Here is a 20,143-nt window from a genome sequence, read left to right on the forward strand (position 1 = left end):
CAAATTAAAAAACAAATTAGGAGAAAATAGTATGATATAGACAAGTTTAAGAAATGAAACGGATCAAGCAATAAAGTATCCACCTGCTAATTGTAAAACACTGTAATTAAAATCCTGAAATTGTAGTCAGTCACTTCTGAATCTTTCTGGATTAATCACACAAAGCTCATTGTATTTCTTGTGGTGTAAAAGATACATTGGTTACTTACTCTTAATATGCACGTATCAAGAAAGAGGTTTCCTTGGAAAGAATTTGAGATCTGTAATGTAGAGATTCAGTTGTCCTTGAATTGGATCTCAGAAGAGTTGCTTTCATGAAAATACTGCCAGTGAGAAAGGTATTATAAAATTAACACGACTGGGAAATCATTTGAAATTCATTTTCAAATGTTTTGAACACAGATTTTATTTTAATTATGTGGACATTCAGAACCAGCAGTTTCCAGTGTTGTTGTCATTTCATAGGACGATTTCGGCCACAGGTCTGACAGTCCTCAGCGGGATCCAGAGAACCAAAAGGAGAATGACAGCTTTACACATTAGTGGCGTTTCCAGCTCGAGCCCCCCCATCATGTAAATGTCCACAGTTTCTTGTTAGACTGCAGAGAGGAGCTTAATTTACAGGACAGGAGCTCAGGTTTAGCTCAGTCAAGTATTTTTCATTCACCTATTTGAATTATCTTTTGTACTCCATGCTGAATGTAATTTTGCTGAAACACTGCGAATGACAGCACTCCTGATCTGCACTGGCATAAAGGAGAGGTCAGTTAGAGCTCCCCACTATCTGCATTTCTTAATACTGCTTCGGCCTTTCTTCTCTGCTTTTGTTCATTTTAGCACTTTCTTGTGTTAAGTGAAAAGAAGGAATACGCGGTGTATGTCACTACACATGCTTTCAGCACAGGCGGACTTTTCTGTAATTGTTTTAAACGCTTCAAAACCTTGGGAATACACAGAATACACAGAAATGGTGTATTTCTCATTTTAGTTCCTTTGCTTGATACACCAAGGACTGTTGTTACCTTTGAAATAGCCTGTAAGGAAGGATATGGATGGCTAGATAAATTACTTGGTTTAAAGTATGGATGATTTACATGGTGAACATTTGGAATTTTGACTCCTGGTAGTGTTTGTGCTTTCTATATACAACAGCCACCATGGCCACACCTGTCTTTGGTCATTACTGACTTTCCTCATACCTTTTTTTTTTTGTTATCTTATCTCCATTTTCAGATGGGGACGCCTCAAGAGCCCACAGGATTAGGGGTCACCAGGGATTTATACAGTGTGTCCATTCTTGCAAATTACCTTTGAGTACTCTGTTGATATTTTTACAGTGCTTTAAATGGAGATTCCATCTCCTGTAGTTAATAGTGAGTTCAGAAATTGTCACTGTTAGGAAAGCTTAAGGTTTTCCCTGTGCACAGTACTTTGTATAATAATTAAAGAGAAGCTTGCCCTGAAGAATGACATATAGTGTCAGGAGAGTTGGCCAGTGAATTAATTATACACTTACTATATAATTCTATATTTATATTAATTCTAAACTACTTACTGTCATGGGGCAAAGCTTCCTTCCAAGTAATTGAGATATATATTAATACTCCGAGTTCAGAACACAATCCCTTTTGTGAGCATTTTCAGTATTTGGATTGTAGAGCAGTGGTTTCCAACAACTGATCCAAAGAATTGTATTGCTTTTTTGTGTTTTTAAATGAAATAATTCATGAAGAGATGAGCTACAGTGTTGATGATAAGGGAGATATAGGAGAAATATTGTGCCTGAAGGGATCTGAAGGGCTCAACTGAAGTCTGGAAACTGCCAATATTGAATATATACAGTGTGAAGTGTAATGGATTTTTTTTCTCTCACGTTTTCTAAGCTTTGGACATTTAGTGAGCGTTAGAAAACATATTATGGATCTCTGATTTTTAGACAGAGAACTGAACAATGAGAGTAAAGCTTTCATGTCCCTTCCAGAGAGGATCGGTCTGTCATCTAACCTTACCTTGTATTTGCAGAAATGCATAATTTTCCTTTAGAGGAGAATCTGTGTGTGTAGATGCAGTTTCTGCATGCATCAACACCCGGGTGTAAGTCGCTGTATCAGCTGTGACCTCCATTCCCATTTGCCTGAAAATATTTTTAATTAAAGCTTCCTTATTTTATGAAGTTAGAGATGTGATGACATTTTCCACTTGTCTTGGGACATGTTGGGGTTGGAGGAAATCTTACTATTTCTCTCCTATTCTTATCATATATCCAGGATGCTGAGATCTTTGGGTCCTGTAAGAAAGGAGATAGACGCGTGCTGTGTGGAGCCCACACACTGCCCCCAGCCCTCTCCACAATTTGAGTGACGCTGTCTTAGTCTTTCTGTGCATGTGCTCTACAGTGGAACTGCCCGAACACTCTGCACATGTTTGCAGTGAGGAGTAGCTGTGAACACTCTGTTGTACACCTGGAAAACTTGAAAAAATATGGAAAGATCACAAAATCCAAAGAAAACAATTTTTTTTTGTTTTGTTACAGGAAAGAGAGATGTACCCTTAATGTGTGGGAACTTTATAGCTATGAATTCCACTTCTTTCATGTTCTATTTTTATATAGCTGTGAATCTCTTCTATAGCTGTGAATCTTTATTCTTTGAGGGTCTGCTTCAGCGTGACATGCTGCAGTTATTATTTCAGTTTCATGTCATTGACCCCTAAGGAAATATTTTTCACTGATCAGCTTTTTCTCCCTCCTCCCTCCGCCCTGTTCTGTTTTTCTTTGTTCCTAGCACACTTGCTGGAAGTGTTAGAAGAAGTAGGCCAGCTGCTCTTCTTTCTGGGGTGTTTGGAATTAAGATTTTAGCTGTTGTTCAAAACACCTAATTTACAAAGCTAATCAGTATTTGGCATCTGGAATATAAAACCTTTGTTCTCTTTACCCTTTGACTTAACTTTAAATGAATATTTCTCAGATCGTGTAATTTAAGGGGTTTTTTCCTACTACGTTGAGTGTTGAACCTAAAATAGAATCGCTTCTTGTTGGCTCAGAAATGATTTACTATGTTTTTTTTTCCACTAGCAATCAGATTCAGAATTTCCCCCTATCATTACTCACAGCATTTGTTCTTCAACCTATGTTAGCTGTAATAAGATAATTCCCACTAGGAAAAGGAATTACCATTCCTTTATTGATGTTTCAGTGAGCTACATGCACAGCCAGCACTGACCCTGAGGATTTGGTATGCAGACGTTTCATTACAAACGAGGAGGGGAAGCAATATCGCATGTGGTTGGTGACTTCATGCTTGGCTTTCTGTGTAGATCTTAGCGATATTTTTGATGTTTTCTTAACAGAGAGATGTTTTGTTAATCGAGAATAGACTTTGATGCTCAAATTAAGCCTAGGTTTTGAGCATTGTTTTGCGTTTGCTAATGTTAATTCTTGCCATCTCCCCAAGAAAAATCCTCTTTCGATTCCCCCTTTACCTTCTTCATGTCCATTACTGAATATTCTTGGATGGTATAAATATAATTTAAGAGTACATGGTGTATTTTGTTTTGAATGTTGCTACAAAGAATTTGCAAACCTTTTCTTGTTTATAAAGGGGGCTAAAAGAGCCCAATCACACTGAAAATGACCATTTTAATTTCACCTGGGGTTGTAAATCAATATCCATTTACTATTTTGTTACTGCTTGCATTTCCCTAGGTAATAGTATAACACATGTAATGTCAATGCAGTTTGGCATTTGTCCTCATTAGTATGGCAAAGGACACTGTTTTTTTTGTGAGAGTTAAGCAAGCTTCATGCCATATTTCTGACATTTCTTGCAGAACAAAGAAGGAAAAATGTAATCGGTTTGTGTACAAAAGACGTGCAGCACATCTGATGTGGCACCTCCCATGCTTTTACAGATGAAATCACTGGAAAGATTAGGCCGCATGTAATTCTATCATATGGTATTGATCACAGCTGAAGTGGGAAGCTATGGGTGGCACAGTGCAGTTTTATGAATTCTAATTGATTTAATAGTTCAATAGTTCATAATAAATATATCATAAATATATTTTACAATGTCAACAGTTGAATTATAGGTCAATAGAAATATAGCAAATAATTCGTGTGATTATGTACACATAATATATGGCCTTTTACATACTTCCCTATACGTTTCTGGTCTCATATATATAAATAATTTATTGCTTACCATAGAATCATGGTTTGTGCTGGAAGGGACCTTAAGGATCATCCAGTTCAAATCAAAGTACCATATACATTGATTATACCTTAGCATCCTGTATTGTAATTTTTACCTATTACATAGATTTGGGTGTTTGCCTTAAACGATTGATTTAATCCTAAGACACTTGTGCTTCTTACAGGGTTGTGGATGAATGTTGTGGACAAATGTTGTGGATGCTTGAGCTAGTTGGTAAGCCAGGGTTAGGAAAACCATACCAACTACACTTCACTCTTGGTTCAAGTTATTGGTGGCAAGTCTTGTTTTCAGACTGCACCACATGGCGATAAGAAAGAAAAGTTGGCAACTGCTCGCTGCTTGATAGGATGGGTGAAATGTATTGCAGTCCCCTACGAGTTGGAGAAATGGCAGTGTCACTGGGGAGACACTTCTGAGGTGGACAAATACCATTTTAAACGATGTTTTATAGCTGTTTGATGCTAAAACAATGTAAATGAATTCTAGGAAAATGGACAGCACAAGTGATCTCAGAGTTTTAGAACAGAGCCTTTCCAAGAGCCCTAAGGTCACCTAAGATAGTTCCCTGGAGTCCATAGCCCCATGATTCCCGACCCTGGTGGCCCTGCTGCAGCATTCGGCACAGCCAGTCTTTGTCATCTGTTTCTTGAAGAAGTGTTCTGCGCTGTGCAATTGCTTTGTCACAGCACTTCAGCACCCAAGGTACGAGTTTAAACATTCATAGGATTTTCTTTTATACTAATAATAGATCTTTATATCTCCATGTGAAGAGACAGTCTCCTGCTTGAGTCAGACACTGGGCTGTAGGTTTGTTTTCTGACAGCAAAGTGCAATTAAAACTCTTGTCCCTTTTGAAGTTAGCTGGTGAGAGAGACCCTCCGGCTTCCCAGCAGCTCCTTCTAGACTGATTACATAAACTATTTATTACTTCAGAGAAGGTATGGTAGAGGTTTGGACCTTTTTTTTTCTTTTTTTAAAATGTTTTTTAAGTGTTTATATTAGAAACATCTCTGTTACTGTCTATATAAATAGAATCCTTCTGGGGGAATCGGGGCAGAGGGGAACCAGTCCTTTTTGGTTAAGTAACGTGCTGTGCAGAGTGACTTTCGGTGATCTCAGATGAGGTGAGAGCTTCTGAGGGACCTGGAGGGGCAGGAGGCAGTGGAAAGCGAGTGGGGATGGGGAGCGAGGTGGCAGCATGACCTGACAGGCACTGCAGAGGATGGTGACCAGTCACCTGGACTGAAGAAGGGTCATTGGCAGGACCTGTGAGACAGATGGCGAGTAGCAGAGATGGGCAAAATGAATATTTAACAACATGAACTCTGTTCAGTTAGGGCTAGCCAGGACAGTGCTTCTGCCAACAGCACCACTAGTGTTCCAGAAATGTGTCCCTACCTTCTCTGCCAAGATGAGGGGAGCTCAGCAAGAGAAGACGTGCAACACCAAGAGATATCGGCTTCTCTGTGAGGGAGAAAAGTGGCCTGATAAAGATGGTACCAGTAATTCCCAGCTCCTAGGGGAGTGGAGAGGTGGTTCAGCCTCTGGCTGGTTCACAGAGGAAGCTGAGGAGACGGCAGAAGAGCAGAAAGAAACCTGCAATTGTTGAGGGGCAGGAGAAGCTTATTTTGAGGTCACACTAGAATGAGCTGCCAAGGAGGGCCAGAGAGGAGGATTGTACGTAGTTTTTAATCGTAATATTGTATGTTATGACCACTGAGGAGGGGCACTGAACATGCCTTCTTCCTCCCATACCACTGAATATCTCCCATGCAGACTGAACTTCAGGTAAAATGAGAACATTTTTGTATCCCAAAAGTAGAAATGGAAGGGCTGTGATTAAAGGAGAGGGGCTGGAAGGGAACTGATGTAAATAATATATGAAATCATGGCAATGTTTTAGGGTCAGAATTAGAGAGATGCATTCTAGGAAAAGATTAGGAGCACAAATGAGCTTGGGTTTAGTGACTAGGCTGGGAGTTGGGTTAAAATATCTCTACCTAACAAGCCTGGCGCTGAAGCATTCCTTGCGGCTTTTTTTTAGTTTCTACAACAGATTCAGAAATAGATCAAAGTCACAACATTATAATCAACAAATTTGCCTTAAGCCTTAAGGTTACTGCTGCTTTTAGTGAAATCTTTGAAAGTGGTGACAGAAATGTTGTCACATTTTTGCAGACCCCTCTTTGTCAGCTGCACTGGTGGGGACAATGGGTTTGGGTATAGTGTAGGAAAGCTGCCTGCTGATTGTTATTGTTCCTTTCCTAGGATTGAAGAAAAGAGCATCCTAAGAAAGCTTTCTCTTGGGAAACTATCATGGCATAGAATTTTGCATAAAATAAATCTTGCAGCTGGTAGAGTCCAGGATGGGCACCTCGCTTTATGTACAATGCTGTTTTATACATGAAGCCATCTACAAGATATGTGCCCTTTAATTGATGCCTCATATACAGTGTAGTAGTAATGAGGGAATATGATGAAAAGAAATGAAAAGGAAAGAGCTTTATTTACCACACTGAGAAGCCTTTATCATATGGAAATGATCAGAATTTAGATTTTTATCATCTGTCACAATTTGCTGCTGCTTTAATTAAAGTAACACCGAGGATGTGTACAGTGAGCCTGGCTGGATGGGTTTCGTGCTCTTAATGACTGTCAGATGGGAAGGCAGGGGTACAGAGAGGGCAGGGCTGCAGGAAGATCCGGAGGGAGACGGTGCCAGATGGCCAGGCTTATTTTATTAATTTAGATCTCCATTATGGCTTCTCTTTTCTTCATTTCTCCAAAGGATGAGTTAGTTTAATGGGAATCATTTCGCAGCCGCGGTATGACTTGTTTAACTCTTTGGAGACCACAGCTGTGCTTAGCTCACAGCAGCCCTCCCTCAGGGAATCTGTTGGATCCCACCATCCTAAACCAGTTCCAGCTTCTGATCATAGCAGCAAAGCAGCACCAAGACAGGGGTTTGAGCCGTTTCTCTCCTGTCACTGCCTCAATCTGACCGCGCGTTGCAGGGCATCACTCCCCATTTTGGGCTGATCTCTTAACATCTGCAAAACCTTCTTGCTAGTAGCAATTACCCTTGGTCATCTTATTCCAGCTCTTGGGTGCCTGGACACCTAGAAAGTGGAACAAAGTACGGAGGAAAGTGAATTTAAAAGATTTTTTTTTTTTTTTTCGTTTTCGATTTTGCCTTCATGCAGTGTGTGCTGAGTTTCTGCGGCATCTGTCGCCTCCCCGCGGTGGTACTACAGAGATCTGCAGCTTGAGAGATGAAAGAAAGGAATAACATCTTCTACAAACCTGTTCGGCACAGTCTAGAGCCAGAAGCTGCTGAGGTGTTGCATTAAGAGCAGGAGGTTTAATTTCTTCCCTGTGATAACAAGGGAGTTCTGAGTTGTCAGGACGACTTCTGCCTTATAAGTGGTTATTGGATTAGTTTTAGCAACAGCATGACTTTGTCTTCTACCATTCAATTAAAAAAAAAACCCCAAACTTATGATGAAGGCTTTCAAGTTCCCGAATCCCTTATAAAAAGCCTGCTCATTAATTCAATTTATCAGTTGATTCAGAAATTTGTATCACATTTAAGTCACTCTTGGATTCTAGCTAATATAGGCAGAACAAGGGGCAAGATGCATTTCTATATACCATGAGTTTCGTGACACACGCAGGAAAAAAAATCTGAATTCACACCCAAAATCTATAGTGTGTGCCATGACGAGAAAAACAAATCAGCTGAAAATCTCGTGCCATGCACAGGATGAAATCTTGCACTTTGGCACAGGGAATGAAACGTAACATTTTAAAAATTGTGAAATAATGTGTTTTGAGCATCTGTATCAATAATTTTTGAAATCTCTAATACTGGGATTCATATTTTTTTTCCAAACTGTGAATTTGCTACTGTTTGCAGGTCCATCCCCTCATAGCTCATGTGAGCAGGAAAACTGCATTTTGTCAGCCTAAGGCTGATGGTAAAATAGCTTTTGATAGCAAAACAACTTATGATGTCACCTCCACTGGGTCTAGATTGTTCAGTTCTGTGTTAATGACAAAGCTTGTCCTTTGCTGAAGGGTAAGACAAAGGCAAGAGGTAGGGATGCCTGGGAACCGTCAGTAAGATTTTGGAGAGTCTGTGGGGTGATGGTGAAATAGTCATTGAGCATTGGCAAGTGAGATGCAAGAGAAACAGTGTTGAACTGTCGATTCCTCTGTTGAGCATTCACCCAACACTTGGTGCCTGTGGAAAGCTGGGGCAGCCACTGTCCTTCGCTCGGCTGAGAGCACATCCCTTTGCATTGCTCTTCTCATCCTTTCCTCGCTCATCATTTAGTGAGTGAGGAGCCTTCATGCCCGTGAGAGCACCAAGAGCAAGTTTGCTTGCCACGTTTACTGATGATTAAAGGAAAAAACAAATTCACTCATCTATGGGAAGCTCCCATTCCATACAATAGTGTGGGAATGGCACTCTGAATGCTGATTTGGCAGGTTGGGATAGAGATGACTAGGTTGATGGAGAATGTAGTTCTGCTTCAGATTATTCCAAAGTCTTACACATATACGGTGTGTTAAATATTACGTAAAATATCTAATATTTTATTAGATGAGATTAGATAAAATCTCAAGACCAATCCGAATTTGACAGACTATCAAAGTTAAGTCTTTGGGCGTAGTTAATATACATTTTTGAGAAAGATGCACACAATTTAGATACATGAATTTGACAAGGATCTCAGATTTCGAGTGATTTTTGCAAAGCTTATCCAGACTTTTTGAGGGTTGTTGTTATTTCAGATCTGAATGCTCCCAGCTTCTCTTGTTCGGCTGTCAGCAAGCAAATATTCCCAGTCCTTCCTCAGTCCTTGCCTACCATTCAAAATTGCCTGGGTATTTTCTAGTTATTTAGTTAGAATAATTTTACAAATGCTTTTTTTTTCTTACCTTTACCCAGTGCTTGAGTTCTGTGTTCTCACTGCTTCTATTTTACTCTCTTTCCCTCAGTACATTTTGTCTTAATAATCAATATTGTACCAGGAGGAGAGAGAGGATGAGAGAATGACTGACAGCGAATGAAGTAGACTTTGAAAATTATATGACATAAAAAATGGTATAAAACTATATTGGATGATTTATTTAGGGATGTGAGTGCATTATACCAGTAATCTAATTCCCTGTATCTTCCTAAGCAGCTTTCAAAACCATTTTTTTTTATTTCTTTGAGTTTTGAATTGCTGCTAAAATAATGAAAATGGATGGAGCTGATGATGAATCATCATGACAATGTTTACTATCAATGGGGATTTTTGCCAGAGTGTTTTAATCAGTAACAAGGTCCCAATGGCACTGGCCCACTTAGACCTGCAGATAAAGAAATAAATATATATATTCTTGCTATTTTCTTCATTTGAACTGATGTTACAACAGCTTAAATTAAAGCTTCTGTTAAGAGCAATAAATTAATCTGTTTCCAAGCTCCGTGGTTAGCTGGCAGGCAATCACGCCAAGAGCTTGCTTTAGTGTCTCTGTAGACCATGAGCTGATGTACCTCTGGGGGAAGAAGGCACAGGGACTCCCTTTACACATTTTTTATTCCAGTGCCAGTGTTTCAGTGCCCAGGAGTGTTTCCTCTGAACACAAAAGAGTCAGCAGAAAGAGGTAGGTGCCTCTAGATGAGATTTAGCAAAATGTGTGTTGAACAGTAATTACTCTTACTTGCTCTACATAGACGCACAGCTTTCTGTGGAGCCTGTGAGCCTCTGTTACACATTCAAATTAAGCAATGTGGGTATTTCTGTAGCTGTGAAATGAAAAAATGGAAAATTTCTTTCCTATGAGAGCCAAACCTGACTCTGCACATGAGTATCAAAAGCCTTATGGCTTTATAGCTTGGACCAGGCTTTACCTTAGGAAAAAGGAAACCAAACAAAACCAAAGCAAGTGCAGAAACAATATTAAACGGTTATTTCTCGCACAAAACATCAACAAAGGGACAGTCAGTGGGATTCTACTCTCAGGTCTTTATTCTGCGTGTGGTGACGTTGTTACTGATTATATTAGACACTAAAAGACCAAGCGCTCTGCAGTCAGCCCTGCAGGTACATAACCTCCTGATTCTGAGGAGTTTGGGTTAATTCAGAACTTGTTGGTTGGACCTGTCATTAATTATGTTTGCAAAAGCAATTACAGACAGCAATATAAGCAAAATGAGCACCAGCTGTTGTGGAATTAATAACTCAGAATATCTTTTTCTCAGGTGGTATGCTGGCCCAAATAATTGCATAATAACTAGGTCTGTTTGTCATTTAATATCTGGGGCATGGCCAGAAGACAAACTAATATCTGACATCTTTTCTTTCAGGATGATTTTCTGTATAGTGTCTCCGTTTTAAGTGGAATCCTTTGCACTGTCTTGGCAGTAATCAAATTTATGCTGGGAAAGGTCCTTACAAGCAGAGCGCTGATAACCGATGGTGAGTGTGAAGTTGATCCTGCTTCATTTATTAACTCTTCCAGGGAATGTTGTAGACAGAAAGGATATGAGTCACCCTCACACGCTGGAAACTGTGAAAGCACTGAAATGAGAAGGCCACTGGGAGACAGAAAGAAAAAAAACAAAACCCAAACTCAGCATAGACACTTCAGCTGAGGTTTGTCTGGAGGAAGTCGAACAGTTAATGTAAGCAATAATAGTGAGTCAGAGGTAAATTAGGTGTGTATTAGTCAGTTAGACTTCAGAGCAGGGCTATGACACCAATTTACGTAGGTTTCATTAAGTCACCTCTGTCCTCACTGCCTATCCCTGGTAAACAAGTTTATCCCTGCAGTTGAAAAGCTGCAAGCTTGTTGCAGACAACGCCTGCCTGCCTGGAGCAGGAATCACAGCCACCATTCATACAAACCCCTGTAGATGTCATTTGCCACTGCTTCTCGCTCAGTAGAGCTGCTGAAGCATCATGAGTGTGAGCCAAACCTTTGCCTGCCCACTTGACTACGCTCCTCTGGCCCTGCCAAACACAAGGTGCTGTGTCCTTAGAAGACCTCACTGCCACTACCGTGTTGGCTCAGGTGTTTGTAAAGGCATGTTTTAAAGGTAGGTTCAGGTGAGCCTCTTATGGACAAGGCTCAAACTTGTGCATCTTCACAAAGCCCCTGGGATCTGCTCTGCAAACAGGTGAGGCCACGGTGACGGTGGAGCATCACCACAGCACCCCACAACCCCCTACCAGATTTTATCTGCAAGCACAGGACAATTTAATGCCTGTAAGCATGCACGGTAAGGTGTGAATGATTCATGGGTTGTGGCACATAAGTTATTTTTCTCTGCTAAAGATTTCACTTTAAAGAAATTCAATTTTTGGCTTACTATAGGGATACAATTGCTTTATTTTAAGTAATTTAAACATGCTCAAAAATTTTTTGGTGATGTCTGGTAGCACATATTACCATAAAATCAAAGAATCATAGAATAGTTTGGGTTGGCAGGGACCTCAAAGATCATCTAGTTCCAACCCCTCTGCCATGGGCAGAGACACATCCCACCAGATCAGGCGTTACTAGATTATGAATATGTATGTTTTATGCCATCCCACTTCTGTGAATACTTCGTAAGCATTTATTTATTTTAAGTACAAAATAAGTGAAAAAGGCATCAAAATAGCAGTGTGGGGGTTACAACTCAGCTACTTAAGGCTCAGCTACTGCCTCCCTGCATTTGTGATTCTCTCCCAACAGACCACACTATCCAGTGAACTTATTCTTTACGATGGACTCTGCCACCCTAGACATATGAAACAAAAAGGAACCCCGACCTGTTAAAAGGATTCTAGAAAGGGTCCTGGGAGCTACAGAGCAGTGAATCTGTCAAGGTGTAAGTGGGACATGTGGCTGTTTCAGAATGGCATCTAGGCAGGCAAATTATTAACCCTCCTTTTTAAAAAATGCAGTTTGTTTTTAAAATAGAGCAGTTTTTTTTTTTTCAGACAAAACATTGGCTGAAAAACTCTTCAATAACTCGAGCTCTGAATCAGTCTCCTGTCTGACACGAAAATATCTTCCCCCATAATTACATCCTTGTGCTAATTATATTGCTACTAAGCTGGAGATGGCTCATTCTTTGGTTAAAAAATTTAGGGAATAAAGTATACAATTACCTCGGTCTGAGTTTTATCTCTCTTTTCTCTCCTTCACGACTACTTTAGCAAATGTAGGAGGCTGATCTTAACTGTGTGTGGTTAAATATCTTCTTTCACAAGATATATTTACATATATACTTGATTTATTAACAATTGGGAGGAGACAATGTGATTCAGCAGCTGAGACAGATTCAGCATTCCCTTGCATATCTTTTCATGGGTTTTTCTGTTTCCTACTAATTTACCTCCTGCAGTCTCTGGCCGCAGACCAACAAACTGCTTAGAGTAACGAAACCATACATTTTTCTTCCTGAAAAATAGGTTTAATTTTCAAAACAGCAAATTCTCTCTTATGTCTATCAATCTCTACTAATGATTTTTTAAATGATGATTTTGTTTTACGGCAGAGCATGACAACAATATCTCTGTAAAGCCTAAAGGTATGAATTCTAGAAAGGCAAAATGTTATTTGTACAATTTGTTTTTAGCAAAAGCTCATGGCCTTTTGGATAATGGAAGCAGACATTTCCTATCTTGAATTTTGTAACAGCTTGGAGGACAAATGTAGATACATGTCAGGAGATGTCAGCCAACTTCCCTGTAAGTTTTTAGATACCTGTTTCCTTCTCAGGTTTAGCCACCTGTTTTTTCCTGTGCCAGCCTAACGCTCAGAACAGAGTGTATGGATGAATATCTGCAGCTGTTACATGATTTCCTGCCACACCAGCAAAGAAAAGTTTGACTGGATGACAGTCAGGAAGAAAAGACAATTTCCTTTGGAAGCAGCTTTTAGATCATTTGGAACCATCAGCCAATAAGGGCAAGAAAATGTATTATTCCTGCCTTTTCATATCGTGTTGCTGAGTTCTGACTGAAGATGGAGCAGGGGACACTGCTTTAAATGTATAGTTAATTAAGTTATACTTAATATTCTTTATACTTAATATTCTTTATACACACTATACGTATATGTGCATTAGCAGTATAAATTACATTGCCTGGGATAAAAGAGGGTCAGGATTCTTCTAGACTAGAGTGATGACAGAGTAACTGTGCCTGTAGTAGTTTAACATTCCTGGTATAATTGATCCAATAATCAAGAACTGACATGCAGTGCCTGTGATACCAACTGCAGAAAGCACTGTCACAGCCCTCCAAAAAACCCAGCTCCCTTTTTCTTTGCAGGGCTTGAAGCCCAACGCCTTTGTGTGCCCCATTCTGCCGCAGACTTGCGATGTAACATGTTCTTCTCTGCCAGGGTTTCCTTTGCATTGAAGTACCTCCTGACAGGGATCTGCTGAATCTTTATCACGGTGTTGATGGTTTATACAAGTATTTCAGCTACAGGTACACCTAAGAAAGGTCAATTTTTAGCTACATCTTTCAGAAAGGCTTAATGTAATTTAGGTAAGGACTGGCTGTGAGAGGTCTGGATCAGAGGAGACGTTTGGGAATAAGTATCATGTATGGAATTGTTAGCAGTCATGCAGAACTGGAAAAAAAACACTGGCAAAGTGCTGTAAGAAGCAGCTGACCACCAAGCAATACAGAATATTTCGAGTTTGATTTTTCATTTGCCAGCTAGGTAAATATTACATGTATCTACCAAATGAATGCATCATCAATGACTTTTTTTTTCGCAGAACAACAGTGCTGCCTTCTGGGTTATCGAGACAAAAAGATTCAGAAAAAGGGAATTTGGGGGGAAAAAATTAATATGAGCGTTCACTTAAAAAATCCTAAACAATAACCAATCAAACAAGAGTTGAAGGGAAAATGGCATTAATTAAATGCTGTGGGAAAAATTTGAAGGGACAATTTGGAGACAAAGAGTTAAAAAAGGAAAGACATCTAAAAGGGTGTTCATAAAAATTGTGAATAATAGGTAGGATCTGTCTAAGGCATAAATGGAAAATATTCCTAGGCTTGTCCTGTATGTTTTTTCCTAATGCATTCAGCGGTCTATGCAGGTTTAAGCTATATTCCAAATCCATGTAAATAAATACATGGAATGGGGTAAAAAGCTACACGAGAAGGTGTCTGAAATGTTACTGGGCAAAACCATTTTCCTTTTCCTGAGCTGCTGGGGCTCCTGGAGTCCCACTTGCTGATTTTTAGAGAAAGTGAGAGCCTTTGGGTACCTTACAAAGTGGCCTTGGAAGTTCTAATCGGGAATATTAGCACATGCAGCAAATGTACGTGAATTAGGAAGAGGTTCTTGGAAGATAACTGGGATGCAGCCGTTGTACTCAGGGCTGCAGCCAGCTGGCTGCTCTTACAGCAAAAAGATACTTCATTCCTGACAATAAGCTACAGAGAGAGAAGTGCTTGACTGTCAGAGGCAACATGCCATGGGTCCAGCAGTTTGAAGGAATATTGCAATTTGGAAAATAAGCATCAAGAGGTAAAAGCCATATGAACCAAACAGCAGCTAAGATTAGGATTTGGAACTAAACAAAGGATGGAAAAATCAGGATTGACCAAATCAAGACACACAGTACTGGGAAATAATTGTGGAGTTATTTCTATCAGTCGGGACAAGTGACAATGCTTAAACGCTGGTCAGACACCAGGTATTCTGCATTTGATTGACCTCTGGCTAGTTGCATGTGAACAAATTGCACCGCTCTCTCCTTTGCACAGTGCAGGAGTGCGTAGGCGCCGCTGTGTCACGGCTGCCAGGGGTCTGTCTCCTGTCTGGTGGTACTGGTATAATAACACCTTGCCTCCCTACACGATGGTTAAAGCAAATTCCTTGAGATCTGGATCTTTCTTTAATTATTTTTTCCCCCTTTCTAGGTTTCAACTCTCTTGTAGGTGGAATAATGGGATTTTCCATCCTTCTTAGTGCAGAAGTTTTTAAACACAATTCTTCTGTCTGGTATCTGGATGGCAGTATAGGAGTTTTAATTGGACTTACAATATTTGCCTATGGAATCAAGTGAGTATCTCCTGCTAGCAGGTATTTCAGTGTGTACAGCGAAGTAATAAGCCATAGCTCTTAAAGGCTTATACAACTCCAGTAAAATCAGTCCCTGGAATTTATTAATCTAGATGCCAATACTGAAGCAGAGTGTGTGGAAAGGGGTAAAAGATTGTGTGTCTCGTGTCAGTTGGAAAGAACCTGGGACATAAAAAGAAATTAGAATACTTTTTAGAAAAGTTTTGAATACCTGAATTTGGAAATACAAGCTGTGAAGTAGTTGAAAAATTATCACAAATCTCTAATAAAAATGACTCTGTGCTGCTTTTATGGTACATTTCTAAGCAGTGGTTTTTCTCCAGAGAAAGTCTACGTTAAAGGTAAGGTGCCCAAATTTAAAGAGTGACCTTCATGGTGATTTCCATCCTGGAAATTGTGAAAACCTTCCTGGAAGGTTAGCGAGTTGTGTTTCAAATGCTGTTTTTATTGAATTTTAAGATACTTTCTTGATTCCTGACATCAGAAATAGAATAAAATCAAATGAAGCTCTGCTACCCACTTCATTGTTGCTATGATTTCCTGTGGCTACATGGAATCTGGAATCATAAGAGAAAGGAGGATATGTAGCATCTTATTTAATTGGAGTAGTGCCTGTTCAGAAGCAGACCTTGGCCAGACTGTAGCAATCTGGAAGCTGTGTGGCTTTTTTTTTCTTTTTTAAAACTGGAAAATTAAATTAACATTTTAATGAGGAATACCATTCTTGGAAAAATCACTGTGGTCACTCTTTCCATTGTAAAACCAGCTGTCCTGGAAAACCACAGAGGCAAATCCATACAAAAGTATTTCTTTAAACATACCAAGCAGCATCAGAAATGGTCTGTACAGCCACTGGAACTCATGCTGCAAACGTGCCGTCAGTCTGCTCGACTGTGCACTCAGCCTTTGTGACACCAGGACGCGGTGAAGCCTAATGAAGTATAAAATGAAATTTGTTTTGGCAACTACCTGATTGTGATGCTACTGCAAATCTTTTCTACCATAAGATACCTTCTTCCAGCAGCCTGGAGTGAGACAGGTTGATGCAACAGTCCCTTTTCCACTCATCCCTTCATGGCTTCTCCCCCCAAAAGGGACTTCTGCCATGCATTCAAAGTCTCTAAAGGAGAGCCTCTCACCATACAGTTTGTTTTACTTTTGGGCAGGCCTTTTGGGCAGGATTGATCATGGGGAGGAGTTAATGCTGATTAGGAGAAGGCAAGATAAGGCTGTTACTACATCTGAGTTTGGTTTTGTTTATAAAATAAATCAATAAGCACATGGAACACCCCGGTTTGGGGGCTCTGCTGTGTCTCTATACCCACGCTCTTGTCCTTTCCTCTGCAGGTTGCTTATTGACATGGTACCCCGCGTGAGGCAAACGCGCCACTATGAAATGTTTGAGTGAAGGCAAACGCGCCACTATGAAATGTTTGAGTGAAGGTGCCGCCCTCTCCTCTGTAAGGACTGTAAAACTACAGCATCGTACGTTTTGGCAAGTGGTGCCAATGGTATTTTACTAAATATGCAGTTTGTTTCCCGTGGTCTGTTTTTGTTGGAGTTTGTTTTAATGGGAAATCTCTCTGTAAAACTGGCATATGTGCACCCTGCTTGCAATTCAGCGCGACAGCAGCATTTTTTTTTTCCAGTATGCTATTGATTCGTGTGACGATAGAAAGCCTGCAGTTTGCAGTTTTCACCCAGCTGCCATGTTGTATATTGCAGAGTGAAAGTGTTCTTAATGGTGTGATAAGCCTGTGGGTAAAGAAGTGCCGGGTTCGGATCTTGTTTTCTTATTTTTCCTCTGGCCTGTATTTTCCCAAACGCGTGCTGTAGCAGAAGTCCAACCCTTGCTAACCTCTTCGGCTGACAGAGTATCCTGTGTAGAGTCTGGACACCAAGAGCTGTGTTGCTTCAAACACTTCGGTAGCTACTTCCAACCCCCCTCCCCATTCAAATAGACACACAGAAAGAGCAGGCACAGACCTTTCTGTGATCAGAGGGATGCTTCAGTTTAATCCTAAATTAACTGAAATGATACCTCTTCAATTTAAATTCTATTTTTTTTTTCTTACCAAGACACCGTTCATAGCTTTGCATGGACCAATCAAGCACACACAGTATTACTGTACAGACCAAAGCCAAAGAGTCGTGCAAGGAAGAGGAGCTGCTTAAAGAATGGGATTCTCGTCTTCTGTTATATTGTATGCAGATGTACCAGCGTGTGTGACTGTGTGGTTGCTCTGTAGTCTGACGACGGCACAGCAGTGGCTCAATCTGGTGGTGAGATACAGATCTATTTATTAGATTTAGATTGTCCCGTAAAGTGTTGCTCACCTTCCATCACACATCTATTACTTGATAGGAGGTTAAATTATCAAAGAATCTTGATGTATAATCAATAAAACTGGTATCTATTTTATACAGTATCTGTAAGTAACATTTAAAAACTATTTCCAGAATGTATCATAGAACAAAGTCTTCCTGTATAGCAGCCTATTAAACTGGATTCTCTGGCTATATCCATTTTCTCTTTATTTTAAATGTTCCAGGCTGGTTTTCACAGCATAGACCAGTATTGTTGCTTCTGTTTATACAGGTGGATAAAACAAAAATAAGACAGTGCCTTGCAGAGTTTGAAATAGGACTGTGGTAAGTAGCCAAGCAGCTAGGAAAGGGCATTTCTAGTGATGGGACAATAGCTACATAAACTAGAGTACATTACAATGAGTCTGTTCAGTGGGAACACTGATATTTTATACTGGTGCCTTTTGATGCTAAAATCATATTTCCCACTGTATGCCACTTAGCAAGTTCTCAGCCAGATCATTAAGGATCTTTAGTAAAAGCTGACTCCAAATGAGATGTGTAGGAAGAGACCACCCAGTGGTTTCACTGTCCCGACAGTGACTATACGAGGTGCACAATATTGGAAAGATGATGCTTAGATCTGCTTGAAACAGAAAATTCTTTATGGCAAAATTAATTTTGTTCTGCTGCTACAGCTTCTTGAAGTATTTTGGATCAACTAGAAAATTTGTATAGATAGTTGTATGCAAACTTGATAATGTTGGTGTCAGTGCTGATGCTGCTTGTGCCTTCCTGTCACAGGACGATGTTAGAGCCATCACATGTCACTCAGCAGTAAGATAAAAGTAAGTACAATGCCTGACAAGATAAAGGAGGTGTTTCATAAATGCATTCAGCAAGGACTCCAGAAAGACTGTAAAGTATAGAAGTCGTCACTGTCCTCATCACAGGTGGATTTTAAAATATCAAGTACCACCCCAACCCCTTTTCTTCCTACGCAGCTTCCTAATTTGTTATGGTTTTGCTTAGTCCTGGTATTTTCCCTTTGTATTTCTTCTCAAACTTAATTCCACGAAGTGAGCTGTGGAACAGAGATTTCCCCATGGCTTAACTACCTTTTGTCAAGCATCCTGAAGATCCTCAGAATCCCAGAGCCAGAGCCTGAATGTAGCTGTATTAGGCAGTTTTGTTAGTCTTATTAGTACTGTTTACCCTCTTCCACCTCTCCAGGGGCTTTATTAGTTCTCCAGTCCCATGGCTGGTCATTAGAATGGTGCTTGGCAGCAACTAGAAGTGTTGCTCTGCAGGGCTCTGCGCTCCAGCAGCCTCTTTGTAGCAGAGGCCGGTGCCAACTGCTTCTGAAGGAAAGCAAGAGGGTGAAATTGGTTGTGGCAAGATACTTGCCTCCTGCTGTAACCTTTGCAACACGCGAATCCCAGACCACTGAAAATACAGAGGACATTGAAACCCACACCCAGGCCGAACATGAAATAATTCTGTTAAAAAGCTGAAGGTGAATAGGAGCACAGGACTGTGCCGATGTGTGCATGCACGAAGCAAGGTTAAACACCAAGTAAACAAAACATTTCTTTTGGGAATTCCAGCGTGCTCTTAGAGGATGTTTGTAAGTACAGGCTCCAGCTGCGTAGCCTTTGAAAAGGAGATGTGGTTACACAAGTTAATTGTACTTTTCTCTTATCATCAGATTAATTTAAAGCAATTGCAGGAACTTTTCAGTTACCACAGATACTTCAAAGCATTTCTGATATTAGCAGGTACATACAAGAAAATAATGGGAATCCTTGTGATACTTAAAAGGAAAAAGACCAGGAAATAATGATACTCAGAAATGAAGGCAAATACCTGCTGATGAAACCTTATAGCATCAGGGAGACTTCGTGTGGTACTTTACAATAGGAAAGAAAGTAACCGCTCACCAGTCTCCTGGGACACGCTGCTCTGGCCAGTCACCCCTCAAAGGTAACAGTTTCTGTCATAGTTTTCTTTACTGAATGTCTGTGCCAGTTGATTTTTCAGACTATGAGATAACAAAGAGTGCTTCCAGCTAAGCTAAGCGAGGGTGGACTTTTCAAAAGCTGAATTAGCTCACAAGCACTTTGACTAATCACCTGAAACTTGGCACCAGCCAGCCTCGCGCTTTGCTTGGTGATCCCAGGGCACAGACACTTGTCAGCACTGCCAGCTTCCCTTTGTTGTGCACAGGGCACAAGGAAAGAAGCTTCAGCGTTCCTACAAGGAACAACAGTGGCCAGCACAAAGACTGCAAACTGGCACTTATTAAAGCCCGGCCAAACTCAGAACTGCAAATTAATCCCGGAAAGTGGTTATGAATCTGAGCAGATGCTTTGAATTTAGCTATTGTTCAGCTGAGAAGGAAGATATCAAAGCCCCTCTCGTCAAGGATTACACCAGCTGCAGTCCTGAATCCCAAGCCCTGCCCCACATACACCAGGTGGGTATGAGGTGTATTTTAATAATGGGAGATGATAATGTTCCACTTA

At 40.3% G+C, this 20,143-nt stretch overlaps 1 protein-coding gene across 3 annotated transcripts in view; it reads left to right on the forward strand.

Annotated features, from left to right (window-relative positions):
- TMEM163 (transmembrane protein 163) overlaps window positions 1-20,143 on the forward strand; it is a 106,023-nt gene extending 85,880 nt beyond the window's left edge. For 2 of the 3 annotated variants that reach the window (XM_054069321.1, XM_054069319.1), the window contains 4 exons: window positions 10,576-10,687; window positions 15,149-15,290; window positions 16,659-16,688; window positions 16,722-20,143. In XM_054069321.1, coding sequence (XP_053925296.1) covers window positions 10,576-10,687; window positions 15,149-15,290; window positions 16,659-16,688; window positions 16,722-16,752 — 315 coding nt within the window. In that variant the 3' untranslated portion in view covers window positions 16,753-20,143. The other variant, XM_054069320.1, reaches the window with a different exon arrangement.

The sequence above is a fragment of the Cuculus canorus genome, chromosome 6 (assembly GCF_017976375.1).
Source record: "Cuculus canorus isolate bCucCan1 chromosome 6, bCucCan1.pri, whole genome shotgun sequence".
Lineage (NCBI taxonomy): Eukaryota > Metazoa > Chordata > Aves > Cuculiformes > Cuculidae > Cuculus > Cuculus canorus.